Below are 27,423 nucleotides of genomic sequence, written 5' to 3'. Positions count from 1 at the left end.
TCTCCTCAACAAGAGAAGCCACGGCAATGGGAAGCCTGTGCACCGCAATGAAGAGTAGCCCCCGCTCGCTGCAACTAGAGAAAGCCAGCACAGCAACAAAGACCCAGTGCAGCCAAAAATAAATACAATTTTAAAAAATATTAGTAAATTGACATGCTGATATTCAGCCAGTAGACCATAATACGGAAAAAAAAAGAATGTATATATGTATAACTGAGTCACTTTGATATAGAGCAGAAATTAACATATTATAAATCAATGATACTTCAAATAAGTAAATTGTGACAAAATACGCATAATATAAAGTTTACAATTTTAACCTTTTTTTTTTTTTTTTTAATTTCGCTGCGTTGGGTCTTCGTTGCTGTGCGCGGACTTTCTGTAGTTGTGGCGAGCGGGGCTTACTCTTCGTTGCGGTGCGCGGGCTTCTCCTTGCGATGGCTTCTCTTTGTTGCAGAGCACAGGCTCTAGGCGCGCGGGCTTCCGTAGTTGTGGCGCACGGGCTTAGTTGCTCGACAGCATGTGGGATATTCCCAGACCAGGCATCGAACCCCTGTACCTCGCACTGGCAGATGGATTCTTAACCACTGCGCCACCAAGGAAGTCCCTGACTCCCGTTTTCTTTCAAGAGTTTAATAGAGTGCGCTCTGCGGCCCCTCTCCCCCCGTCCCGATCTGTCTCTTGCTTCAACAGTGTTTAAATTCAACAGACCCAGGGACGCCCCTTTGCTCCAGCCTCCCACCAGCCTCCAACCTTTTTTCCAGTCGCAACCTTCGAATCAGCCACTCAGCTATCCTCGCTCAATGGGACCAGCCAACACCATTTTTTGGGCTTAACTCCTCAACCATGAGCTCCCAGATTCGTCAGAATTATTCCACCGAGGTGGAGGCCGCCGTCAACCGCCTGGTCAACATGCATCTGCGGGCCTCCTACACCTACCTCTCTCTGGTGAGGGTCCCCAGGACGCCCCCAGCCCAAGTTCCCCTCAGCCGCGCACCTCCGGCCCTCTGCGCACGCGCTGGCCTTCTTTGTCCTGTCGGATAGTCAGAGGCGGAGTCCGCGTGCCTGGCCCCGCCTCCTGCTAACCGTTATTCCCGCCATCTCTTCCTGCAGGGCTTCTCTTTCCACCGGGAGGATTTGACTCTGGAGGGCGTGGGCCACTTTTTCTGCAAATTGGCCGAGGAGAAGCTCGAGGGCGCCGAGCGTCTCTTGAAAATGCAAAACCAGCATGGCGGCTGCGCCCTCTTCCAGGACATGCAGAAGCTGTCCCAAGCTGAGTAGGGTCAAACACAGGACCTGGTGGTAGGGTAAAACCCAGGACGCTGTGGAAGCCGCTGTGTTCACGGAGAAGAACCTGAACCAGGCCCTTGTGGATCTGCATGTCCTGGGTTCTACCCATGCAGACCCCCACCTCTGCGACTTCCTGGAGAGCCACTTCCTAGATGAGCAGGTGAAATTCATCCAGAAGATGGGCGATCACCTGATCGACCTCCGCAAGCTGGCTGGTCCCCAGGCTGGGCTGGGCGAGCATTTCTTTGAAAGGCTCACCCTCAAGCACGACTAGGAACCTGCAGATCCCAGCAGCCTTTGAGGAGCCCCTCTGGTGTCAGGGCTTCTGCCTGAAGCCCCTCTCTGAAGCCAGTAGGCAGCTTGTTAACCACACTGGAGCCCTCTCCCCAGCCATGGACCAAATGGAAACAATAAAGAGCTTTATGCAGAAAAAAAAAAAAAAGAGTTTTATAGTTTTATCTCTTACATTTAGGTCTTTAATTTTGAGTCCATTTTTGTATACGGTATCAGATAAGGCTCCAACTTTGTTCTTTTGCACATGGATATCCAGTTTTCCTAATACCATTTGTTGAAAAGGCTGTCCTTTCCCCCACTGAACGGTCCTGGCAACCTTTCATACCAGGGTTTATTTCTGGGCTCTCTACTCTATTCCATTGTTCCGTATGTCTGCCTTTATGCCAGTACCACACTGTTTTGATTACTGTAGATTTATAATAACTTCTGAAATCTGGAAGTGTGAGATCTCAAACTTTGTTCCTCTTTTTCAAGATTGTTTTCACTATTCAGTGTCCCTTGAGATTCCATATGAATTTTAGGTTGGATTTTTCTATTTTGATTAAAAATGTCACTGGATTTTGATAGGAATTGCATCAAATCTGTAGATCGCTTTGGATAGTATGGACATCTTCACGTTATTGTCCTCCAAGCCAAGTTTACGAGATGTTAACAAATTTTAATTACATGTGTGGCACACAGTACTGGCTTAAACGTTCCTCAAGACACCGCATTAGTTCATCCTATCAATAATATCACGTTAATCAGACTGGATAAACAAGAAGCAGGAAGTGCATTAGAGGTATTGATAAGACACATGCTGTCCAGGGGATGGGAAATAAACTTTACAAAGTTTCAGGGACCTATCACATCAGTGAAGGTTTTAGGAGCCCAGGCATCTGAGGAGTGGGCAGTACCTACTGGAAAGGGAAGGACAAATACTGCATCTTACCACTAAGAAAGAAGTCCACGCTCTTCATCCTACGGGCTCAGGCATCTTCAGGTTCTGGAGGAAGCATATTCTACACTGGGAAATACTGCTCTGATCCATTTTTTGGGGGACACGGAAGACTTCTAGCTTTGAGTGACTCCCAGGCCAGGAAAAGACCTGCAGTAGGTACAAGCTGCAATGCAAGCAGCCCTGCCGATTGGGTCATGGGACCCAGAAATATCTGTAGATTGGCAAAGATGTCACACACAGTTTCTGCCAAGGATTCTCCCGACAGAGAAAGCACAGTGTCGACCCCAGGGTGGCGAAGCAAGGCCATGCACCACGTTCCAGAGGAACTCCTGGTGTGCCACTGAGCCGACAGAGATGTAGGATCAGAACACAGGCTATCACACGACATGCAGCCAGCATGGCCCATCGTGAGTTTATTCTGTTGGAACGCCCAAGTATTTCAGGGTGGGCGGTCCATCGGGAGGTGGATCCTAGATCAGGCATTAGCAGGACCGGAAGACACAAATAAGCTGCATAAGCAGGTGGGTCAGACCCCCGTGACATTCACCCCCCCCCCGCCCGCTTATGACTGCCCCCGCTTATGACTATATTGGACAGGCTGGAGTGGGGAGGTGTTCTTTATAATCAGCAAAGGAGGGAAAAAGCTGAGCAGTATTTTCACTCATTTAATTCTTTTTTTTTTAAGCTCAATAACCTTGAATTTAACTTTTTTTTTGCCCCCCCCCCCCCCCCCCGCACCGCCCAGCACAGCATGTGGCATCTTAGTTCCCCAACCAGGGATTGAACCCGTGCTCCCTGAAGTGGAAGTGCGGCGTCTTAACCACTGGACCGCCAGGAAGCCCCCTCGTTTAACTCTTTGTCATGGAATTTTTAGGCATCTACAAAAGTAGGACAATCTCTAATGAACATTGTAAATCAACTATACGTCAGTTTTTTAAAATGACAAAAGAAAAGTAAGATAATATGATGAACCATCCCCATCCCAATGACCTTTCCCCTAGTTTCACTACTTATCAACTCGTGGCCAGTCTGGTTTCATCTATGCCCCTGTGGTATGCAGAACAATGGTTCCCCCAAAGATGCCCACCTCCTAGTCCCTGGACCCTGTGCATGTGTTACGCTACATGGCAAAGGGGAATTAGGTGGTAGATGGAATTAAGGTTGCTAATCAGTTGGTTTTAAGATTAGGAGCTAATCCTGGATTATCTGGGTGGGCTCAGTCTAACTACGAGGGTCCTAAGGACCACAAGGGTCCTTAGAAGATGATGGCAGGAGTCAGTCACAGGAGGTATGACTAGAGGAGAAAGCCACAGAGGGATGCAGCAATGCTAGCTGTGAAGATGGAAGATGGGGTCATAACCTAGGAATGTGGGCAGCCTCTAGAAGTAATAAGAATCCTGGGGGATTCATTTAGGAGATGTCAACCTTTAAGTTTAGGGTGGGCAGGGACTTCCCTGGTGGTCTAGTGGTGAAGACTCTGCACTTCCAATGCAAGGGGTGCAGGTTCGATCCCTGGTCGGGGAAGTAAGCAGCCACATGCCCTGCAGCCTGGCCAAGAAAATATTAAAAAAAAAAAAGTTTAGGGTGGGCAGTTGGTGTTCCAACTGAGCTCATGAGAGCTCATGGGGCTGTTTGACTGGGATGGGCTTTGAATGGTTGGCTTTGGTGCGACTAGAGCTGGAAATGCAGTAAATTGGGCAGGTGTTGGGGCTTATATCTGATGTGGTGATTGTAACCGGGAATTCATGGTGGGGCCTGGAGATGGATGGGAACTTTTCTCCTCCTCTACCCTGACCCTCACCTCTCCCATCCCTGCCCAGCTCGAGAGCACGGCAGACACCACATCCCCAGCGCACACATCTTTATTAGACCGGATGTGGGATCCCCAAACCCAAACAGGCTGCTTCTGTCCTGCACCAGCGCAGCCGTAGAGACCTTCCCCCTAGTTCCTGGGGAGACCAGCTCCCCTCTGGAAGGTGTCAAAAGTTAGTGGCTGTCGTGGGTGCCCTGGAGCCCCTGGTATGGCAGGGAAGAGAGTCACGGCTGTGCCCCGAGTCGTCCTCCCCTAACCCTCTGCGCTTAAGACGCTGCCCCTCCTGGAAAAGGGCGGCCACGTCCAACAATGCATCCTCGATGTGCTGCCCCAGCCGGTGGGAGTCCTGGAAGGAGAGATGTGTCACGTCCAGGAGAAGCTGGGAGAGGAGCTCCCAGGGGCTGAGAAACAAGAGGTCTGGGGTCCCCGTTCCTGGGTCTGAGGGGTGAGGGGTTTGGGTATTAGGACTCCTGGATCATGGGATGGTCGGGAGATGGGAGTCTGCGCTCCTACGAGAGCAGGGAAGTGGGAGTCCTGAGGGAGGAAGGGGCGGGGGTGGGTTAGTCTCACCGTTCTTGTGCTTGATTTTTTGCTGGAGATGTGGAAGGTGATCACATCATCCCCCATGAAGATGTAGGAAACACCATAACCATGGTCATCAGCCTTGACAGGGACAGAGTGAGGGCAACAACATAGCCCCCGGTCCCCCTCCCCACCCCCCACTAGGTAGGAGTGCGGATGCCCAGCCCCCTCCTCCCTCCCTCAGGGCCCAGGTCCACTCACAGGCCCGAATCCACCACCAGAGGAAACATAGTCGGGGTAACTGTGGGCGTCGAACAGGTGGATTTGCTGAACAGGAATCTGGCTGGTGGCCAGCTGCCACTGCTCCGAGTGAACCTGAGGGACAGAAGTCGGTCACGTGTGCAATAAAGACAAACTGACCGGCAAGTCCGCGCCGCCTCGGCTGAACTGCCTATTTCCCTTAAATCTGTGCCGTTCTGCCCCTCCGCTTCCTGACGTCACCCCTCTGCTCTTCTCCCTTTTGACCACACCCCTCTTTCCTTCTCCCAGAACCCGCCCTCTCTCCTTGTCCCCCCTCCCCCAACTACGCCCCTCTCCCTTTCAACCCCTGACCCCGCCCCTCTCCTCTCTGACCACGCCCCTCGCGTTTCTTTCCATAACCACGCCCCTCTTTCCTGGCCCCTTTTCCCTCTCCGCTCTCTCCCTTTCTTTCCCGGGTCTCCCTAACTCTCTCCTCTGTTGATACCTCCATTTTCCAACATCACCCTCCTTTCCCGGAAGTGCCTCCCTTCTCCAGTGGTTTGCCACTTCCCTCTTTAACCCTTTCCCTGCACCCCAACCTGGTCCAGGAAGGGAGACTGCAGGTGGAGGAATTGGGAGACGATGTAGAGAGCAAAGAGGTGGCGGTCGACCCCCTGTCCACTCATCGCTGCCTTCAGCAGAGCTTGGTGCTTGTCTACCGCCAAGCGGAACAGGGCGAGGCACTGTGGGTCCTGGGGTCCCCGGGGAGGTCACAGGTCATGGAAAGACAGGAAGTGGGCTTACTGCTGAGGCCTGTCACACCCCCCGGCCTCAGCCTAGCTTGCAACATCCCTGCAAGGCAGAGATATCAACTCTATTTTGCAGAAGGGAAACAGGCACAGAGAGGGGAAGTCATTTGCCCAGGGTCACACAGCAAGGCAGAATCAGGTGGATTCCCAGGGCTGTCTGACTCTAGGGCCCAAACTCCTTCCATTGAACCACAATACTTCGTAAGTTTGGGGGAGAGGGAACAGAGGTGCCTGGGGGGTTCTGAGCAGAGAGGTTATATAGGGAACATGAAGAATGGTACAAATGAAAGGCACAAGGTCACACAGAGGTTAAATAAAGAGACCTACATTGTGGAACCAGGGCTCCCTCTTGGGTGCTCCCCCAGTGCCCTCTGTGTGACCTCCATTAAAGCATGTATCACACTGTGCTGAACTACCTCTGTCTCCCCCCATCAGTGAGCTCCTTGAGGTCAGAGACCAGGCTTGGTTCCTCCCCTGTCCCATCACGGAGCTTGGACCTGAGAAGGTGCTCCTTAAAAGTTTGTAAATGTATGAATGAGTATGTGGAAATGACTGAAGCCTCAAACGAGGCCCACACCCACTGTCTTCTCTTTGTCCTCCATGGCTCTCACAAAGTTGCAGGCCTCCCTCGTGCAAGAACGCACCGTCTCTGTCCGCCCTTCCAGGAACAAGCGAGTCATGGTCGACTCATAAGTCAGGCAGAACTGACCCCTGTCCTGGGGACAAGGAGGAGAGGAGCCTGTCAGCTAGGCCCAGGAAGTCTTCACGGACTTGACCCCCCTCTGTCTGGACCTCCAGCTCCTCCTACCCATGGACATGTGATTGGGAGAGAGAAATCAAGATGGCGGACTCACCATGGCAATAACCAAGAAGTCATTAAAGGGGTCAATGCGGCGGGTCTTGGGGGCCCAGGTGAACTGAGGTCCTAAGAGGGGGTGGGGGTCGGGAACCCAACTGACCCGAAAGTAGGCCAGCTGCAAGGCCATCTGGATGAAGCTGTCTGAAGAGAGATGCCAGCGTTTGATGAAGCTCTTGCCGAAGTGGGAGAAGGGGAAGACGTGGCAGTCGATGTTTCCAGACAAGGTCTTGGCTCCCCTCAGGGCTAGAGAGATGGATAGATGGATCTGCCAGAGAAGGAGGAGGGAGGAATGGCCAGGGGTTACAGATAGGGGTAGGTCAGAGCTGGGAATGGGGCTGGAAGTGAGGGGAATGGAGTGAGGTTGGGGTGGAATATGGAAAAGGGGACAAAGAAGGGAATGGAGCTGAAGGGCTAAAGATGGGGCTGGCAGTGAAGGTCAGGATAGGATTGGGGCTGGGGATAGGGATAGGATGGGGAATGGGGTTGAAAATGAGGACTGAATTGGAGCTGGGGTTGGGGTTGGGACTGGGTATAGGATGGGATATGAGTTAGGGTTGGGTATGGGATGGGGTTAGGGTTGAGGATGGGGTTAGTGTTGGGTATGGGATGGGGCTAGGGTTGAGGATGGGGTTAGGGTTGGAGATGGAATTGAATTAAGAATAGCGATGGAGTTGGGGATGGAGATGAGTTTGGTGTGGAGATGAAGTTGGGTTTGAGTGGGGATAGAACTAAGTTGACATCGGGGATGGAGATGGGATTGGGGTTGAGCGTGGGGCTGGGTGGTGGGAAGAGGGTTAGTATGGGGTGGGTTTGCATTTGGGGTTGTGGTTGGGATGGGGTTAGACTGAAGATAGGGTTGGGGTTTGAAGTTGGGGCTTTTGGGGGGATGGGGTGTGGGTTTGGTGTTGGGTTAGGGATGGGGTTGATTTTTCAGTTGAGATTGCAGTGGGGATGAGGTTAGAGTCAAAGCCAGGAATTTGGGGACTTGGAAGAGAGGCCTAGAAACCAGGCCTAACCTTGTCTGGAAGGTCCCAGTGCAGCCGCTGGGGCTGGGGCAGTGAGAGGTCAGGGTGCCCCTTGCAGTGACCATCTGCCGCGTAGCCCAGCTGAAAGCATTCTGTGGCCAGAGTGAACTGTGTACAAACGGAAGCTGTCAGAGTCCCTTCCTCCCTCTGGACCAAGGGACATCTAACCAGGGACCTCTTTTCTTAAGTCCCTTCTTAAGGGGGTCAGGGACAATCCTTGAGAAACAGAAACGTCTGATGGTCACAGGTGGGTTCTTGGGGTCATACTCATTGAGAGCAAGGCTAATACTAATACTCGGTGCTTACTGCCCTTGTACTTTTCTGACAGGCGGAAAATACTAATACTCGGTGCTTACTGCCCCAGCCCTCCCAAGACAACCCCCGCCATGATCCTAGGACAGGAGAGAGAAAGCTGGGCACAGCATGGGCTTCTAGGGCTCAGCATTCCTTCTGATTGAGTGGTACCCAGGCCCTGCTGGTGGTTAAATGTTTTAAATCAGTCCTGATGGGGCACCTACTATGGGCCAGCCTCCCACTTAATTTCTCCCTAGAAAGAAGGGATTAAGATCCCCATTTTGACATTAGAATTAAAGGAGGAGAAGAACCTCTCACTTTATGCCTTAGACTTTCCATTTCTCTTTATCTTACTCTACGTGACATCTCTTTGTTCAAAGTCAATATGCAGAGATGACAGATGACAGGCAGTGTCTCGAGGGTCTGAGGTTAAATTGAATTGAGAGTGTCATTTACCAATATAATCAAAGGCAAATTCCCATTTTATAAACAATAAACAGGCACAGAAGACTCAGTGCTTACCTGGGGCTGCTCTCAAGATCTGGAAGCAACCTCCCTTCCCCTCATACATGCCTAATCCGCACCCTGGATCCCAGCTAACCCCTCATGCAACACCACGGAAGACTGGGAAACTGGTGGGGTGCAGACACCACCCCTTATGATTTAGGTACTAAGTGAAACAGAGAAAAGAGAGATGCTAAGGTTCTCAGGACTGGAGTGGAGCTTAAAGATAAAAGAAAATCCAACCTTTTCACCTGATGAAGCAGAAACTGAGGCTCAGAGGAGGGGAGTAACTTGCTGAAGGTCACACAGCAAACCAGAGCTGGGAGATAGGTCTGACCCAGTGCGAGTATGATACGGTTGGTCACACTCTGGTCTCAGAGCATTCTGGATTCTTATTCTCGCTCTGTGACTCTGGGCAAATCACTTTCCTTCTCTGAGCCCCACATGCCCATTCATCAAAGAAAGGTCATAGGGACTTCCCTTGTGGTCCAGTGGTTAGGACTCGGCGCTTTCACTGCTGGGGCCCAGGTTCGATCCCTGATTGCGGAACTCAAGCCATGTGGCACGGCCCAAAAAAAAAAGAGAGAGAGAGGGCTTCCCTGGTGGCGCAGTGGGTGAGAGGCCGCCTGCCGATGCAGGGGACACGGGTTCGTGCCCCGGTCCGGGAAGATCCCACATGCCATGGAGCGGCTGGGCCCGTGACCTGTGGCCGCTGAGCCTGCGCGTCCGGAGCCTGTGCTCCGCAACGGGAGAGGCCACAACAGTGAGAGGCCCGCGTATCGCAAAAAAAAAAAAAAGAGAGAGAGAGAGAGAGAAAGAAAGGTCATAATCCCAGACACCCTTTTTTGCTGCGGGGCGACCCTGGTCTGGTCTCTGCCTCTCTCTGAGCCTCCGTTTTTCCTCTGACCTTAAGGCACTGGAGAAGAAGGTCTTTGGAGATGGGCGGGGGGTGGGGGGCAGCCCGCAGGGTGTGGCCGGCCAGCTGCCATACCTCCCACATGTGTCCTGAGATGGGGCAGTCAGCCCACGAGTGCTCCACGCTGAGGCCCAACTTCCCGTTGGAGAAGACGATTAAGGAGAAGGATTTGTCAAACCAGCTGTGGGGGGAGAGTTCAGAGTATTCACCAAAGAGGCCAGGAGGGACGTCGGGGGGCTCTCTGTGAGAACTCAGGGGGTTTCCGTGGGGAGATCTAGGAATCAGGCCTGGGGTCCTGGTATGGGGAGCTCTAAGAAGGTGGAGGTACTGATGGTCTCTGAGATGTGTCTCAGGTTTGGAGAGTTCAGGGCTTTTGAAAGAATGTGATAAAAAAAGTTCAGGGTTTACGGATGCTGAGAGCTTAGGCGGACTCTCCCAGGAGCCTCAGAACTCAGAGTGGTGCCTGGTGGGCATCAAGGAAGTTGTCTGAAGATCTCTACGTAGGCGGGGTCCCAGGTGTGAGGTCCTGGGTTTGGGGTGCCTGCATTAAAGTCTGAGGATTCCATAGTTTGCAGTTCTGAGTCTGAGGTCCCCAGGCTTGGGGTCTAGCTGCAGGTCTCTGGGTCTAGGGGTCCCAGGTTTGGCATTTGTTAATCCTCATATCTGGGGTCACTGGGTCTGAGATTCTGAGTCTGGAGTCCCAGGTCTAGAGTTTCTCAAGGTCTGAGGGTCCAGGTCAGGGGTTTGGTGGTCCTTAGATCTGTGGTTCTGGATCTGGGGTCCCAGGTCTAGCGGTTATCTGCTTCAGAGGTCCCCAGGTCTCAATGCATTGGGTCTGGGGTCACAAGTGGGGTGGGGTCCAAATCCCCAGGCTGACTCACCGGTCGTGGCCCCTACCGGCCAGCAGGGCGTGGGCGTAGGCGTCTAAGGAAGCTGCGGGGTCCTCCCTGGTGAGCCCCGCGGGCTCAGAGTCGAGTGATACAAAGAAAGCAGCCCCTTCGACGGCCTCCAGGGCCTCCTGGGCCTGGGTCTTCAGGGACCTCCGCACCTGGGCCCACATGTCCCTGTCGGGGGAGTGCCTGAGTTCCGGCTGACTCTCTACCCTGCCCAGCCTCCACCCAGCCTGCAACCTCAAGATGCTGGCTGGGCCTCCGGGCCCCCAGATCTGTGACCCTCACCTTGGAGCAGCGGTCAAGGCCGCCAGATGCTCCTCGTGGGGGCAGGCAGGAGAGGGGTCGTCCAGGATTCGCTGGAACTGCTGCTCCAGGGCCCGTGGGGAAAGCAGGCCGCTTTGGGTGTGGGTCCCCACGCGGAAGAATCGGCCCCGGTGGAAGACGGCCACGTGTCTGCTGTCACGGAGGTGGCGGATGTGGTCTAGGGGTGATACATTATAAGAATAACGTGCTCTGTGATGACCTAGATGGGTGGGATGGGGGCGGGGGTCCAAGAGGAAGGGGGTATATGTATACATATAGCTGATTCGCTTTATTGTACAGTAGAAACTAACACAACATTGTAAAGCAGTTATACCCCCCCCAAAAAAGAATAACGACCTTTATTAGGCACTTTACCAAGTGGCTTGCACTGTCTGACACACTCCTTTAATCCTCACCACCCTAGGTACCCTTATTACCCCATTTTAGAGAAGAGGAAACTGAAGCTCAGAGAGGGTAATAATTTGCCCAAGGTCACACAGCTTGGGAGTTACAGAGTTGGTATTTGAACCCAGGCAGGCTAGCTCCAGAGAGCGTGCTCTTAGCCACTACACTGTTCTGCCTTTATCAGTGAGGAGGGGAGAGGGGGCTCACCTTTGTGGACCCCGGGAATTCGCGTGGTGTTGAATATCTTCTCATACTGGGCAGAGCACAAGGGCCGCATTCCCATCAGCAAAGTCTGCAGGAGGTCATGGGCCCATGAACTGCTTCCCAGGACCCATGTGGCCTCATGGTCTCAGGACCACAGCCTCTGTCCCCAGCCCGCGGGGACAGCCCTCTTACCGGCAGGATCTCCTGTCGGTTCAGGCGGTGGCGGTACAGGAGGAGGGCGTGGACCGCGTTCCCGGCACGGGCGGCCTGCACGGGAGTGGGCGTGACATAGAGGAAGTCCTGCGGGCCGGTCCAGGGGATAGCAAAACGCCTGGGGTCAGGCTTGCCTCTGATGGGGGCACTGACCCCAAACACAGGTCTTGATCCCAACAGAGGCAGGATGGTGAAATCCAGATTGTGATTGAGGTCACTGACCCTAAACCCCACATTCTACCCAGACACCCCAACCCTAGACCCCAGAAACTATGAACCCCATCCCCGGCCCGGTACCTAACCTCCTTCTCCCCTTCTCACCATCATATAATAGTTGCTGTTCACCATCAGTGAGTTCCGGGAGCGCAGGTACACAAATTCTTCCCACCAGTCACTGACCTAGGAGTGGGGCAGAGAGACACAAAGCTGCGGTGGCTGGGGTCAAGGTACGGGGGGTGAGTGGGGGAGGGGAGCCCCCCAAAGACTTTACTATGTCAAATAGGGAGAGTGGAGCTCAATGAAGGAGGCATCAAGATCAATAACTAGCAATAACCTAGAAGTCCATCGATGGGGGATCAGTTAGCTAAACCATGTAACCCTTGTGTTATGGAACACTTCACAGCTGTTAAAAATAAGTTACATCTGGACTTCCCTGGTGGTACAGTGGTTAAGAATCCGCCTGCCAATGCAGGGGACATGGGTTCGAGCCCTGGTCCGGGAAGATCCCACATGCCGTGGAGCAACTGAACCCGTGCGCCACAATTACTGAGCCTCCACTCTAGAGCCTGTGAGCCACAACTACTGAGCCCGCGTGCCACAACTACTGAAGCACACGTGCCTAGAGCCCATGCTCTGCAACAAGAGAAGCCACCGCAATGAGAAGCCCGCGCACCGCAACAAAGAGTAGCCCCCGCTCACAGCAACTAGAGAAAGCCCGTGTGCAGCAACGAAGACCCAACGCAGCCAAAAATAAATGAATTAATTAATTTTTAAAAACGTTACATCTACATTACTGACAGAGAATGAGCACCAAGACAGGCTGCAGAGTGAAAAAGGCTAGGCACACAACAAGATATATGAAACTATCCCATCTTATTTAAAAAAATACTACTAAGGCCCAACCTGTTCACCAAGTGGATGAATAGACAACCAAAATGTGGTCTATCCATATGATGGAATGTTAATATAGAAAGGAATGAAGTTCTAAGTCTTTGGGGCCACAATGAAAACATTATGCTAAGTGAAATGACTCAGGCACAAAAGGACAAATAGTGTATGATTCCATTTCTATGAAAAATCTAAAATAAGCCAATTCAGAGAGACAAAGTAGAACAGAGGTTACCTGGGGCTTTGGGGAAGTGAGAATAGGGAGATTTTGCTTAGTGGACACAGAGTTTCTGTTTGGGATGATGAAAAAGTTCTAGAGAGAGATAGTAGTGATGGTTACACAACACTGTGACTGTACTTAGTACCACTGAATTGTACACTGAAAAATGGTTACAGTGACAAATTTTATATTATGTATATTTTATTTTATTTTTTTTGCGGTACATGGGCCACTCACTGTTGTGGCCTCTCCAGTTGCGGAGCACAGGCTCCGGACGCGCAGGCTCAGCGGCCATGGCTCACGGGCCTAGTTGCTCTGCGGCATGTGGGATCTTCCCAGACCGGGGCACGAACCCCTGACCCCTGCATTGGCAGGTGGACTCTCAACCACTGCGCCACCAGGGAAGCCCAATATATTATGTATATTTTAATCACAATTAAAATTATATATGATATTTGTTTTATATATATTAAATATTAATGTGTTATGATATATAACATATTACTAAATACTTTAAAATTATATGTTATAAATAAAAATTATATACTTAAATATATGTATATATCTCCCTGGGTATAAATATATGTATATATACACTCAGAAAAGACTCTGAGCAAAGTGTTTCTCACAGGCGATGGTGGGAGAAACAAGAATTAAAGGGAGGTAGTCAGAGAGGACTTGAATGTTTTCTAGATGTTTTTCTTTCTTCTATGTCATAGAATCGCGTAGAATCTATGAAGACATACATGTTTGCTTGCGTCTTAACGTTCATGGCATCCTACACTTCCTTACACTTAGACTAGGCAGGATGTAGTTGTCATTCCCCGGAAATGTGCAACATCTTCTGGAAAAATCCATAAGTTTCCAGCGAACGGTAGAAAAGTTCGATATATTGACCTAGCCAGGGGTTATCTGGTTATATGCATACATAAAACTTCATTAAGCTGTACATGTAAGATTTGTGTATTTTACAATACTATATGTATAATATTGTGGAATTCCCTGGCTGTCCAGTGGTTAGGACTCTGCACTTCCACTGCAGGGGGCATGGGTTCAATCCCTGGTCGGGAACTAAGATCCTGCATGCCCCTGTGGCCTGGCCAAAAATAAATAAATAAATAAATAAATAATTTGTAACATTATATGCATATCATGTACCATTTTTTTCAAAGAAAAACCTCACCAGCATCAAAGCTTGCTAAAGTCTATGACTCAGAAGAAAATCCTAGAGATCATTGTGGAGCAAGATTTTAACTTCCAGGAACCCAACTGTTGGGATGGGAGGTCGGGGAGGGGTGGGGCGGTAGGGGCGTTGGGGAGGTGGCAATGAATCAGAAAATCTCCAAAGAAAAAAAAAAAAGAAAAAAGAAAATCTCCAAAGCAAAGCAAAAATTTATCTGGTTTTAATAAAGGCCACTTTAGTGCACTGCACCAATGGCTTTAGGTACATCATAGGATCTTTCAGGAAATGCTACATTGTCAAGGTTCTTACTGTGTTCCTGACAACACAGAGGATGAAGCTGTGCAGAAAGTAGGAAGATACGGACAAGTCTGAGTCAAAAAGCAATTGAGAAGAGATGGATTCTGAGCGTGAAAGTCTTAGGGATGCTTAAGCCAATTTATTACAATTTACATTTCCATTTTTCTGAGCTTGCTTGGGAGTGATAGTTGATACAAATCTATGTCTAAGTAAGTCTGAGCTGTTTTAACGTATACAGTTGATTCTTATTACTCGCGGTCGTTATGTCCTGTAAAGTGGCAGTGAACGCTGATTAGCGAACACTGAGCCATTGTTCCAAGGGGAAATCAGGGTCAGGTTCCTTCCAGCCCTGTTCCATCTCAGCTGGGAACGTGCACGGCGGGCAAGCCAAAATTTTTGCCATCCTGCGCATGTCCGTGAATGACTATGAAAGTGCCATGAATACTGATTTGGGGTTACAAATACATTTTAGCAAGTCAGCAAATCTGCAAATACAGAATGCATGAATAATGAGGATCGACCTATATAATAAGTGATAAGAAAGCACTGTGTTAGACTTTATTTTCCCTTAGTTGTCCATAAGATAATGGTGTATGTTATAAGTGGCAGTGCCTTAGAGGTACAATGAAATATATATAATATGGTGTGTATATACATTATTTATATATAATAAACAACACATATTTATATAATTTATATATTATATAATTGCTACATTATTTATATGTGTATATATATATATTTTTTAAGAGCAGAATCTGGTCCAAGAGCATGAAGGGAAAAAAAAAAACCCTTAAAACTAAGGCTTGTTGGGCTTCCTTGGTGGCACAGTTGTTAAGAATCCTCCTGCCAATGGAGGGGACACGGGTTCGAGCCCTGGTCTGGAAAGATCCCACATACCACCGAGCAACTGGGCCCGTGCGCCACAACTACTGAGCCTGCGTTCTACAGCCTGCGAGCCACAACTACTGAGCCTGCATGACACAACTACTGAAGCCTGCGCGCCTAGAGCCCGTGCTCCACAACAGGAGAAACCACCGCAGTGAGAAGCCCGCGCACCTCAACGAAGAGTAGCCCCTGCTGGCCGCAACTAGAGAAAGCCGTGCACAGCAACAAAGAACCAAAGCAGCCAAAAATAAATAAATTTATGAAAAAAAACCCACTAAGGCTTGCATAAAAAGAATGAAATATTGCCATTTGCACAACATGGATGGACTTAGAGATTATCATACTAAGTGAAGTAAGTCAAAGAAAGACAAATATTATATGGTATCACTTATATGGGAAATCTAAAAAAGTGATACATCTGTCTCTTCTTCCTACCTCCACCTCATCACATGCTGCCTGACAGATATTTGTGGCTTGCTACGGAATGGGAGGCCTGGAAGCCGCTTACAGGGTGACTCGCTTACTGGTTCTATGCCTCGGTTTCCCAAGGATCTCAACTCAGAGTGCGTTCTAGGGCTCTAGCTCCTGAAATCATAGTAGAAGCCCGTTTGGCGTCTTTGCCCAGACAGGGGAGAGGAAACAAGAACTGGGGGCGGGGCTTACAGACTCGGCAGGCCAGAGGAGGGGCTGAAATGTTGGAAGGGGCCCGGAATTCTGGTTTAAATATTGGAGGGTTGGGGGCGGAGCTCTGGATGTGGGCGGACCCTGGAGGCGGAGCTTAGATTATTGAAGAGCCGGGCTCAGAATGCGGGAGCACGGGGGGACGGGGCTCAAAAATGTTGGCACAGGATGGACGGGTTCCAGAATATGGGAGAGGAGGGAGGAGCTCAGAATATTGGATCCATCTGGGGCTGGGTTTAAAATATTGGAGCGTGGGGGCGGGGCTCAGAATGTTCTCATGTCTGGAGTGAAGCTCCAATCTTCGCTGGGCCTGGGGGTTGTGGGCGGGGCGAAAAACTGGCAGGGTTAGGAGGGCCGGCTCAGAACCTTTGCCTACAGGATGCTGTACTCACATAATTGGACGCCCACCAGGACTTGAGCTGAAGGTACCACTGCAGCAGTGACGCCTGCAGCCTCAGGAATTCCCGTGCTAGGGCCGCGGTCCAGTCGAAGTCCTCGTCGGAGAGGACGGGTCGGACAGACTCCAGATACTGAGGGGCAAGGAGGGGAAGACGGCAGGTCACACCCCACTGCTCAGCAGCCTCCCGCCCCATCCCCGGGTACCTGGCCCACCTTGCGCACGGTGTCCTGCACGGAGGGCACAGGCTGACGCGGCAGGGAGCGTTGGTAACTGAAGAGCATTGGGTGGCGGCCGGAGAAGATGTGAACCAGGGCCTGGCGGAAAATTAGTGGTTCATTAAACTCCTCACTGCAGCCCGGCAGCCAGGTGTTGGGGGTAGCGGGGTGGCAACCCACAGAGAGAATGGGGCAGAGAGAGTTTGAGCAGGGCTCTGCCCCTCGCATACCAGCCAGGTCTTTGTGCGTGAGGACGTGGCTCCGTGGGGTTGGAGGAGCCAGCCGTGGTAGGACAGAAGTAGCCTCAGGGCCACATGAAGCGTGAAGATCAGAGCTCCCCACAGACACGAAGCAAACAGCGCGGCCGCCAGGACCCCCCGAAGCCTGTGATGCTGTCCACCCCTGGGGTGGGGTGGGGTAGAGAAAAAGAGTATAGGCCTGGGTCTCCTGGCCTCAGAACACCCCTTGCCTCCAGCCCCACCCAGCGCCTGCCGTTCCTAACACGCTGACTCTGATCTTTTAGCTGTTGGAGGAATATCCTGTAGCATTAGAGTTGGTCAGAAAAAGTCCAGTTTCCTCATTTGTGAAGTGCTAGGTGTGATTTTTTTCTCGGTACACCCACCGTCTCCTCCCAGGACTGCGGAGACGCCAAGCTTCTAAAATCACTTCCCATGGAAATTGGCAGGTGCTTAACAAATAAGAGCTGGTATTTCTAGTGAAATATACCAGATCAAATTACACTGTAAGGCAGTGGTTCTCAATGTGTGGCCCGTGGACCAGCAGCATCAGGACCACCTGGGAGCTTGTTAGAAATGCAAATTTCTGGGCCCCATGATCTCCATCTCTTGGCGTTCAGGCTAGCAATCAGTGTTGTAACAAGCCTTCCAGGTGACTTCAATACAAACTCAAGTTCAGGAAATGCTGGTCTAAAGATACAGTAAATCAACATGTTTGCAAAGTTGCAATCAGACAGGCTGTGAGCAAATCCCACCTGGAGGACTCGGGGCAAGCCACTTCCCCTCTGTGGGTAAATCTAGCCTTCCTAGAAATTTCTATGTCTGATCCTGGATCTGCCCTTTGAGGCCGTCTGCACAAAGTTTGAACCTTCTTCCCCAGGAGGACTAATCCAAGAGTTAGAACCTGCCACCTCACCCACATCTGGTTTCCAAACCTTCCCCAACAACTATAGTAATTCAACCACTCCTATTTAATAACCTCCTAGTAATGTACTGAATATTCCACATGCATGATTTTGTTTAATTACTCCAACCACCCTAAGAAGCAATTATTATTATTCCCACATTACAGGTGAAGACCCTGACACCAAGAATGGTGAGGTCTCTTGCCCAAGACTACACAACTGTAGATTAGCAGAGTTCATACTTCCATTAGTATATATAACCATAACTGGATATTGTCTACTTTGCCACCATCCCCTTTAGCAAGAAGCAGCCAGGATGGAAAATGTACAGAGACAAGAGAGGAAATCACCTCCTTTTACTTGAGTCTGTACCTTTATTTATCTGACCCCAAGTAAGTCTCAAGGGTTACTTTTCTTTAAGGGGCATACATGCTGATAGAGAAACTTACTGGGTGGAGGGAAAGGGATTAGGAGGTTACTGGGCTGAAGTGGGAGACCTCACCAGTCTGGCAGCAACTCTTTGATTTTCTCCATCAGTCCTAAGGAAGGATCCAGCTGGAGGAACCAGGCAAGCTGGATTGCACTGAAGAGGAACAGCCAGCTGAGGGGGCTAGCAGGGAACACACCTGTGAGAAAATCGTTCTGCGGAGAGGAAAGGGCACCTATTCAATCAATTATCCCATCTGCTCAGCACCATTCTTAGATGTTGATTCAGCACTGAGCTGGGTGTACCAGACGCCGTGGGGAACAGACACATCTGGGTCTTGCCCCCAGGGAGGTCAGACCAGAATGGAGTACTAATGGCGATAGGATAGGGCAGGTTGCTCAGCCTGAAGGAGTCAGGGAGGGCTTCCTGGAGGGGAGGTTACTCCCAGGCAGGACCCCGAAGGTGAAACTGTCAAAAAAGCAAACTGGTATCCCCTATACAGCAGGGTCCAGAGCTCAGGAGCTGGCCATGGGATGACTGAGGAATGAATCAAAGTGTTGGGTAACTAATCAGACTCCCAGGGGAGCATGCTAGAGTTGACTAACATTTCCTTTTAAATTTTTATTTATTTATTTATTTATTTTGGGCTGCGTTGGGTCTTTGTTGCTGCCTGCGGGCTTTCTCTAGTTGCGGCGAGCGGGGGCTACTCTTCGTTGTGGTGCGCGGGCTTCTCATTGTGGTGGCTTCTCTTGCTGAGGAGCACGGGCTCTAGGCGCGCGGGCTTCAGTAGCTGTGGCACGTGGGCTCTAGAGCGCAGACTCAGTAGTTGTAGCTCACGGGCTTAGTTGCTCCACGGCATGTGGGATCTTCCTGGGCCAGGGCTCGAACCCGTGTCCCCTGCATTGGCAGGCGGATCCTTAACCACTGCGCCACCAGGGAAGCCCCAAGAGTTGACTAACATTTAATGAGCACTTACTACATGCCAGGTGCCATTTGCAAGGCTTAACTCTTTAATTAACTCCCAACAACCCCGTGAAGTAGGTACTAAGATGTTCTCCTTTTACAAAAGAAAACACGTAGGTTCAAAGTCACACAGAGAGCATGGTTAAGCCGGGATAAGAGCTGCTGTTGGTTTTGGCATCACCACCAGGGCTCAAGAAACCACTCCCTCTCCTCTTCCCACATTTTAATAACCAAGAAGGCCTCAGAGATCATGGTTTAGACCTTGGGCTCTGGAGTCCCCACCCTCTGCGTTCAGATCTCTGCTCTGTCACTACCTAGTAGAGTGACCGCAAGCAAGTGACTTTACCTCTCTGTCTCAGTTTCCTCATCTGTAGGATGGGAACAATCCCAGTACTTGGCTCATAGGGCTGTCACAAGGGCTGGATGAGGAAATATTCCACAAATGCTTACTGCAGTCCAACAACAGTGACAAGACAGCAAGATTCCTGCTCTCATGGGGGACAGAGACAATACCTACATAAGTAAAGGCTTTAGTGAAGTGGGTCGGATGACGAGAGGTGCTATGGAGAAAAACAAAGCAGAGGGCTCGGGGTGGGGGGAGCAGAATGGTAAATTGCATAGCTCATAGCCAGGCACACTGTAGGTGCTCAGTAATTATTATGATGATCCCCTCTGTTGCTAAGCTACTTCTCACTGGAGATGTAGTTACTTGGCAGTCTCCCTTTGGCTTGGCAGGAAAAGGTTACTGGCAAATGTGGTTATTTTTGTTGTTTAATTTTCTTTTTAAAAGAAATTTTCAGTTCTTCTATCTAGGGCTCTGTATTGCAATAGAACAGGGGCATCCTAATAACAGGAAATGTCTCCATAGCACTTCCCAAGTACAAGGAGCGTCATTAAATTATCTCGTTCCCCTGCCACTCAGTAAGATAGAAATTATTATTATCTTCATCATACGGGTGAGGAAACTGAGGAGATAGGAAGTTTGAAGAACTCCTCGAAGGCCACATGGCCAGGAAGTGGTGGAGGTAGGATTTGAACCCAGGTTCCCTGGCTCCAGGGTCCACTGTCAATCACTTAAACCATCCGGGATGCCTTGTGACCCTAATGCACCAGGATGAACCACAAGGTACCGAACTCTGAAGTCTGCCGTATCTCCGAATTTCATATTCATTTGGAAATGATTTCAGATGACACTCAAATCTCCTGCCAATGAACCACCCACTAAGTGCCGGATGCCGTGCCATATGCTTGGCCCAAGTGACCCACTGCACATAATTCACAACAGCTCTTTTGGCATAGATATTGAGATCCATTCTAGAAAAGCACCCCAGGATGGTGGGGCCTCAGCATGGACTCCAGAGCCAGACTGCTAATTCTAGCTCTGCCTCTACTTCTGCATCTTAGCAGCTGTGTGACCTGGGAAAAGTGAAAGCACCTCTCTGGGCTTCCGTAAAATGGGACTAATGATAGGCTTACCTTAGAAGGCCCTAATGGGACTTCCCTGGCAGTCCAGAGGTTAAGACTCCATGCTTCCACTGCAGGGAGCGCGGGTTCGATCCCTGGTTGGGGAACTAAGACCCCACGAGCCGCGCGGCACAGCCAAAAACAAAAAGCCCTGATGAGGACCAGATGAGCAACAGAGTCAGAGGGCTTGGTTGGTACTGAGCCTGAGACACATTACTACCTAGTTTGATTTTAGAAATGAGAAAGCAGAAGCTCAGAGAAGTTACTAACATGCTGGAGGCTACACAGCACCTATGTGGCATGTAAGACAAGAATCGCGATGCTGGAGTGGTCACTTCTGTGAGCCAGGCCTTCTGCTAAGACAACTAATGCTTACAACAATCCCTTGAGGCAGGGACTGTCAAGGTTCCCATTTTTTAAGTGAAGAAAGTAAGGTTTAGGGCTTCCCTGGTGGGGCAGTGGTTAAGAATCCGCCTGCCAATGCAGGGGGCACGGGTTCGAGCCCTGGTCCAGGAAGATCCCACATGCCGCAGAGCAACTAAGACCGTGCGCCACAACTACTGAGCCTGCGTGCCACAACTACTGAAGCCTGCATGCCTAGAGCCCGTGCTCCGCAACAAGAAAAGCCACCAAAATAAGCCCATGCACTGCAATGAAGAGTAGCCCCTGCTCACCGCAACTAGAGAAAGCCCGCACGCAACAACAAAGACCCAACGCAACCAAAAATAAATAAATAAAATAAATAAATTTTTAAAAAAGAAAAGGTTTAGCAATGAGTCTATGGAATTACAGCTCTGGCATTGCTGATGGCACAGCCCCCATCTTGGGACCAAGTTCCAGGAGCTACGGCTTCAGGGTGGTTCCTGGGGTCCCAGACTGGAGAGGAAGGATGTGAGAGCTCCACGTGACCATCAGGGAGAGAGGCAGCTATGTGACAGAAAGGCAAGAGTTGTCATTATTACAATTATCAATTAATACTAATATGAGGATCTGGTGGGGGCCATTTGCAACAGGTGACATGAGTCAGAAAAGAGCTTCAGAGGTGACTCAGATACAGGGGTGACAGTCAAAATATTCGACACAGCAACACCAGTCCAAATCCGTCTATAAGCATAGAAATCAGAACAGTGGTTGCCTCGCAGTGAGGGTGAGGTAGGGAGTGCTGGCTGGAAAGGAGCTCGAAGGAACATCCTAGAATGATGGCAGTGCTGTCTTGATGGGGAGTTGGTTACACAGGTATTATACAGGTTACAAAGATATTACAAAATTCAAGGACTGTACACTTAAAAACAACCTGTGCATTTTTCTGTATATAATTAGATCTTAGTTTAAATGTCTATTTATGTGTATATATATAAATGTGTGTATTTAACCACAGGTTAACATTTTAGCTGCTGGGTTGGCCTGAGGTGCAGGGGGTCCCAGGGGCGGGGTCTCTCTGGGAGTTTGGGTTAGTGGCTATTTATTCACTGGAGCAGATACATCTCTATTTTAATAACCATTTTAACAGCCAATATGGCCACAGAAGTGTGATCCACCCTGCTCAAATGTCTCGGCTTCCAGAGATCCTCCTGGGCTGCCCCCTGGTTTTATTATAACACCTCCATGCTCCCTCTTCCCTGCCTGCTTTATCTTCCTCCATAGCACGTCACCACCTAAAATACTCTATGGTTTGCTTGTTTATCTTCTTTATTGCCTTCTCCTCCAGCTTGATCAAGAGCTCCAGGAGGGCAGATCTGTCCGTCTTGCTCCCTGCCGTGTCCCCAGTGCTCCAAACAGTGCCAGGCCCTTAACAGATGCTCCACAGATTTTCGGTAAATGACGAACAATATTATAATCTAAAGCTAACACTTACTCAGCACTTGCCACGGGCCAAGCACCTGGCTCAGTGCTTACATGAACTCAAAACTGTCCTGTGAGGGAGGTGCTACCATCACTCCTGGTTCACACGTGGGGAACCTGAGTCTCAGAGCAACGCGCTTGCCCAAGGCCACACAGCTAGTCAGTGGCAGAGCCAGGATTCAAACTCAGTCCTGGCAGACCCCATAGGTGTTCAAGACCTGTGTTCACAGAAAGAGGGTGTGACCAGCAGGGAGACTCCATACGTAGATGGTGCCAGAGTTCTAGAACCAGGGAGTCTCGGGCTGACCTGGGTGGGCCCTGGGTAGATGTGGGCATTCTAGGGCAAGGAGTTTGTCTTTTCCAGAGCTGGGGCAGCAGGGTTTGTGGTGATGGGTAACTAGACGATACAGACAGTGGAGGTTCACATCTCAGAACGGTAGGGAGGGTGTGCCACATATTGGAGAGGGTACTGGAGATTCACAGCAGGGGCAAGGAGGGGCCTCTCAGACCCAGTGGGTAAGGACTATGGCAAAGGGAGGCCTTCAGGATTGGGGTGTGGGCTACCCAAGATGTTGATCAAGCCATGGGGTTCTGGAATCGGAAGCACCTCGTTTAGAGGTAGAGATGAAAGGGAACGGTAAGTTCTAGGGACTTGATGAAAGGGACTGAGTTCTAGAAAGTGGAGTGAAAGTTGTGTTTGTGGGTGTGGGGAGAGGGGAAGGGCTTCCAGGAAGTGGGTACAAGAGGTAAAGGGCAGTTCCCAGTAGGTGAGGTTGAGGATCCCGGAAGTGAGCCATAGAGAACCCGGAAATGGCTTTAAGGGGTCCTGAAGAGACACCAAAATTCCCAGAAGGGGTGACAGGATCCCAGAAGTGGGACCACCAGGATGCCGGAAGGGAGCCTCAGGCATCCCGGAAGCAGGTAACTGGATTCCCGGAAGGAAACCAAGCCGCAGCCCTCCTCACCCAGAAACGGGACAGATGCCTTTTCCAAGAGCGCAGTCCGGAGAGGTAGATCTCCTGCAACATCGGGGCACTGAGCTCCACTTCTCCCGCGTCCGAAGTCAGCGAGGGTCGGAAGCCCACGGCCTGGTGCGCTTCAGCCATGTCACGCTACAGCCCTGGGAGGAGGACAGAGGGTCATTCTCCAGACCCCCAGCCCCTTCTCCGCAGACCCAGGGACATAGGACGCCAGCTCACCCTTCCCTAACCACCTGAGGGGTCTTGAGGGTCCTGGCCGAAGACTCCGGTATCGGGAGGACTTCAGTTGGGGACCTCTGTGAACACACAGAAAGGCAGGAGGGATAATTTGCGGGATAATAGCCCTTTTGCGGCTATTCTGAGAACATGGTGCGGGGACAGTGCCCCCCCCCCCGCAAGGGCCTTTCAAGATTCGGGGTTCGGGGCGGGAAACTGGTCCAGGGTGAGTTGCGGGATCTCGGGAAAAACATTAGTCCTAAACCCATTTGAAACGAACACCTGCCGGACGTTGGCATTGTCCACTCCATTTCCGCTTCCCATTCCAAGGCTGGGGCTGGGGGGTGGGAGTGAGGAGGGATTTGGGTGGGGGTTCTCTATAAATTCATACGCTCTGGGGTAGCCCAGCGTCCCCTCCCCCCGCCCCCGGGCTGAAGGGGATGCGGGGGGAAGCACCCTACTGCGCATGCCTCGCGGGCAGGGATGCTGAGGCTGAGAGCAGAGGCGAGCGTCGAGGACAAGTGATGGAGAGGCCCGCACTCCCAACCCAAGACACAATCCTCCAGCCCCCGCAGGAGCTCGGGCCCCTCCAGTCCGGCACTTACCACGCTGAGTCAGGGGTCCGCCGATCGGATCCTGGAGACCAAGCCCGAGTACACCCCCCCGACCCCCGATTTAGAGCGCCGGACTCAAGCCTCCCACTTGCATATACCCAATCCCAGTGACTGTGAGTCCAAGACTTGGTCGATGGGCCTCCGGAGCACCTGTCCGCCTCCAACTATCCAACATCCAGGAACCCGGATTTCTGTCTAACGGGTGCCTCGCCGGGTATTCAAGTCCCAGGTTTTAACCCCGCCCCCTTCCAATCTTCTATCCCCGCCCCCTTCCAATCTTCTATCCCCGCCCCCTTCCAATCCCCACGCTCAGTTCCCGCCCCCTTCGAATCCCAGCGTCCAATCCCCTCCTTCCGTTCGATTCCCAGCCCACAGACTCCTACCCGCCTGATTCTCCACCATTGGGCCTCCCCCGTTCTACGCAGCACTTCTCCTCCGAACCCGTTTCTTCGGCTCTCCAGTCCACTCTTTGTCTCTCTTCTTTCTCTTTGAGGAAGGAAGCTCAGCTTGGAACTCACAGCCCACGCGCGTGGGAGCCAGAGTGAATCTCAGCCCTACCACCCAGGAGAGGGGGGAGGACTGCTTTGGGGTCAGGTCGGCCCACCAAAACCACCCACGGAAGATGCAGCTGCAGGGATTAAGTTGGCGTGGAGGTGCTACAGCAGATTGGATTCAAGTTAGTCAGAGGGACTTCCGTGAAGGGAAAAGTGCGTGGGTAAAGGTGAGGGGCTCAGGGACCGAGCTCAGATTGGGAGGCCAGAATGGGCACAGACAAGCAGAGACTGAAACATGGAACTCTCGTTTTATTCAGCTCTGGACGTTAATATTCTTTGTCCGTGCTGGGTCCGGTGTGCACGTGGTCCAGCCCAGTCGCTGCCTGGGGAGAGCCCAGGAGGTGGAGTTAGGGGAAAAGAAACTTGGGGTCACGGCCCCGATACACAGATGGGTAGACTGAAGCCAGCGGACTAGCAGAGATGTGCCCAACATCACCCAGAGAGCCGGGCACTGCGCTGGCCTCCTTGCCTCAGGCTGGGGTCCTGGAGACGCAGCAGGAGTCTGGCCGCGCGCCGCCGGCGGCGCCCATAGCTGTGGGGATCCTGAGGCTCGCGGCCCGCCTTCCCTGAGAGCTCCTTGGTGGAGGCAGAGCGGAGCCAGTATATGATCTCTGCCAGGCGGTGCGTCTGGCACGTGCCCAGTGAACAGAGGTGCCTGTGCTGCTGGGAGACCTGGCGCTGGGGCCGCCTGGGGATGGAGCGTGAGAGAAAAGCGGGTTCAAACAATCCACTCGAGAAATGGAGCCCTGTGGGCGACCCAGAACTCCGAGATGGGCGGGCGCGTTTCCTGATCAACTTCCGATTCCACCGAAGCGGAAAACCGCCTAGAGAGGTCGCACGCCCCTCGCGGTCTCTCTCCGGCTGTGTCCCCGCTGACACCGGCGTTTCTCACCTGCCCGCGGAGTCCGGGTCCCCCAGGGTGGAGGAGGCGCGGAGCAACTGCAGGAGGATGTGGGCGGTCATCGTGGGGGTGGGGCGGGCGGGGTCCGAGAAACCGGTGGGTGAAGCGGCTCCTCTGGGCTGCTGCCCCACCCCCTTCCCGGGCCTGGAAAATGCCCCCTGAGCGCCTGCTTCAGTGCGAGGAATCCGGGCGTCCCCACTTCTCAGGCCGAGAAAACGGAGGCCAAGAGCCACACCACGCCAGAAGGGCAGGATTAGGATCCGGACACCCACCTCCCGCACCGCGGCCACGGAGCCCTCACGGGTCCCGCCGAGGTGCTATCTACGCCCCTGGGAAGCCTCGGGAGACGCGACCCCTTTAAGGCGGAGAGAGGAGGGGCGGGGCAGCTGACACCTGCAAGTGACGTCGCAGCTTCTGGCTTCCAGGAAAGGGGTGGGGGCGGGGAAGCGCTAGGCTATTTAGATGCGAACTCACCCACATCTCTGTCAGGGACCAGACTAGCGTTAAGTCTCAGGGGACAGGCGACTTCCAGAGAGGGGGCTGGGCAATGTGGGACATTGGCAATTGGGACAGGTGGCAAAGACAGCCAACTGAAGTTGTAGAGTCTGAGCCCTAACACCCTCCTGGTAGAAGAGGAATAGGTGTAGACGGGTGTGGGGTGCAGGCAGGCCTAGAGCTCCAGCTGTACTGAAGCAGGTGTAGGAGGGCCATGGAAAGAAAAGCCTGGGATTCCGTCTCCGGTGATCCAGGTCGTGTGGACAGAGACCTGGGGGACCAGCTACTCGAGAAAGGAAGGGCAGGCACATGTAGACACCATGTCAGCAGCAGGGGCTGAAAAGACAGCCCCTGGGGAGTTGTGAAGCAGGGTAGTGGAGCCTCAATGTGCATCTCTGTGAAGTGTGGCAGAGGGTGGGAACCCCCCCGAGCTCCGAGCCAGGATGGGGGAGGTAGCAGGCACCCACCCCCACAAAGAACTCTATCCCCGGACTTCCCTGGTGGTGCAGTGGTTAAGAGTCCGCCTGCCAATGCAGGGGACACAGGTTCGAGCCCTGGTCCCCTGGTCTGGAAAGATCCCACATGCAGCGGAGCAACTAAGCCCATGCGCCAGAACTACTAAGCCTGCGCTCTAGAGCCCGTGAGCCACAACTACTGAGCCCGTGTGCCACAATTACTGAAGCCCGCGTGCCTAGAGCCCATGCTCCGCAACAAGGGAAGCCACCACAAAGAGAAGCCCACGCACCACAACGAAGAGTAACCCCCACTCAGCACAACTAGAGAAAGCCTGCGCTCAGCAACAAAGACCCAATGCACACAAAAATAAATAAATAAAAGAACTCTATCCCCCTCCATCACCCCCCCGACTCAGTTTCCCCAGATGGAGAGGGCAGGGCAGTAGTCACTGCCAGTCAGCCCTGGTTTGGCCTTGGAGGGTCCTGGACAGGAAAGAACAGCCAGAGAGGAACAATGCGTGTGATGGGGGAAGGCGGGAGAGAGAGCTTTCTGGGGAACTTAAGGGCCCAGCTGTGCCGGGAACCCACACCCCAGCCCTCGCCCAGCCCAGCAGGGCAGCTGGGAGCAGAAGTCTGGCCCAGTGGGGACAAGAGGGACCAGGGCCTCAGGAGGCCCGAGAGGGAGGTGGGGGGAACAGACCCCGAGAGCCAGTGGAGAAGGCCCTGCGAGTGACCTGAGGGCAGAGGTGGGCCAAAGACTTGAGAGCAGGGCTGTGGAACCCCAGAGACGGCCGGGGGTGGGGTGGAGGTGTAGTAAGACCAAGAGACACAGAAGTGGTGACAGAGACCGGCAGCC

The 27,423-nt window shown here is 52.0% G+C and overlaps 3 protein-coding genes across 10 annotated transcripts; 1 reads left to right on the top strand and 2 right to left on the bottom strand.

Moving 5' to 3' along the window:
• The first annotated feature begins 846 nt into the window (after window positions 1-846).
• Window positions 847-1,564, top strand: LOC101329123 (ferritin light chain-like). Its single transcript, XM_073795668.1, has 3 exons — window positions 847-948; window positions 1,114-1,272; window positions 1,319-1,564. The coding sequence occupies exons 1-3, from the start codon at window positions 847-849 to the stop codon at window positions 1,562-1,564; spliced, it is 507 nt and encodes a 168-aa protein (XP_073651769.1).
• Window positions 1,565-4,370: 2,806 nt separating this feature from the next.
• CPT1C (carnitine palmitoyltransferase 1C) lies at window positions 4,371-24,377 on the bottom strand. Of its 8 annotated transcripts, none has more exons than XM_033844583.2 (20): window positions 24,154-24,377; window positions 23,566-23,628; window positions 23,318-23,472; window positions 18,159-18,298; window positions 16,746-16,917; window positions 16,513-16,614; window positions 16,293-16,430; window positions 11,846-11,923; window positions 11,504-11,611; window positions 11,315-11,399; window positions 10,685-10,880; window positions 10,388-10,570; window positions 9,582-9,687; window positions 7,784-7,900; window positions 6,868-7,032; window positions 6,490-6,624; window positions 5,699-5,851; window positions 5,121-5,234; window positions 4,908-5,000; window positions 4,371-4,683 (listed from the first exon to the last, which is right to left on the bottom strand). In XM_033844583.2, exons 3-20 carry the CDS (start codon window positions 23,456-23,458, stop codon window positions 4,504-4,506), a joined length of 2,406 nt encoding a protein of 801 aa, XP_033700474.1. In that variant the 5' UTR covers window positions 23,459-23,472; window positions 23,566-23,628; window positions 24,154-24,377; the 3' UTR covers window positions 4,371-4,503. The 8 variants fall into 8 exon arrangements, with proteins under 8 accessions (XP_033700474.1, XP_073652248.1, XP_033700476.1 ...); XM_073796147.1 differs by having other exon boundaries at window positions 11,315-11,360; XM_033844585.2 differs by having other exon boundaries at window positions 11,504-11,578.
• A 573-nt stretch (window positions 24,378-24,950) lies between these two features.
• ADM5 (adrenomedullin 5 (putative)) lies at window positions 24,951-27,370 on the bottom strand. Its single transcript, XM_033844591.2, has 2 exons — window positions 25,609-27,370; window positions 24,951-25,404 (listed from the first exon to the last, which is right to left on the bottom strand). Exons 1-2 carry the CDS (start codon window positions 25,677-25,679, stop codon window positions 25,149-25,151), a joined length of 327 nt encoding a protein of 108 aa, XP_033700482.1. The 5' UTR covers window positions 25,680-27,370; the 3' UTR covers window positions 24,951-25,148.
• Window positions 27,371-27,423: the final 53 nt, after the last annotated feature.

The sequence above is a fragment of the Tursiops truncatus genome, chromosome 19 (assembly GCF_011762595.2).
Source record: "Tursiops truncatus isolate mTurTru1 chromosome 19, mTurTru1.mat.Y, whole genome shotgun sequence".
Classification (NCBI taxonomy): Eukaryota; Metazoa; Chordata; class Mammalia; order Artiodactyla; family Delphinidae; genus Tursiops; species Tursiops truncatus.
This window is presented reverse-complemented; position numbering and strand designations above follow the sequence as displayed.

What these genes read in the sequence shown, in the direction of transcription:
- LOC101329123 (XM_073795668.1), top strand. Translation starts at nt 847, where the DNA reads ATGAGCTCCCAGATTCGTCAGAATTATTCCACCGAGGTGGAGGCCGCC. An exon ending in CCTACACCTACCTCTCTCTG is followed by an intron (nt 949 to 1,113) that starts GTGAGGGTCCCC and finishes CTCTTCCTGCAG; the next exon opens with GGCTTCTCTTTCCACCGGGA. An exon ending in ACATGCAGAAGCTGTCCCAA is followed by an intron (nt 1,273 to 1,318) that starts GCTGAGTAGGGT and finishes GGTAAAACCCAG; the next exon opens with GACGCTGTGGAAGCCGCTGT.
- CPT1C (XM_033844583.2), bottom strand. Translation starts at nt 23,458, where the DNA reads ATGGCTGAAGCGCACCAGGCCGTGGGCTTCCGACCCTCGCTGACTTCG. An exon ending in GCCGGTAGGGGCCACGACCG is followed by an intron (nt 9,688 to 10,387) that starts GTGAGTCAGCCT and finishes CTCCCCCCACAG; the next exon opens with CTGGTTTGACAAATCCTTCT. An exon ending in ACTGGGACCTTCCAGACAAG is followed by an intron (nt 7,033 to 7,783) that starts GTTAGGCCTGGT and finishes CTTCTCTGGCAG; the next exon opens with ATCCATCTATCCATCTCTCT.
- ADM5 (XM_033844591.2), bottom strand. Translation starts at nt 25,679, where the DNA reads ATGACCGCCCACATCCTCCTGCAGTTGCTCCGCGCCTCCTCCACCCTG. An exon ending in GACCCGGACTCCGCGGGCAG is followed by an intron (nt 25,405 to 25,608) that starts GTGAGAAACGCC and finishes CTCCATCCCCAG; the next exon opens with GCGGCCCCAGCGCCAGGTCT.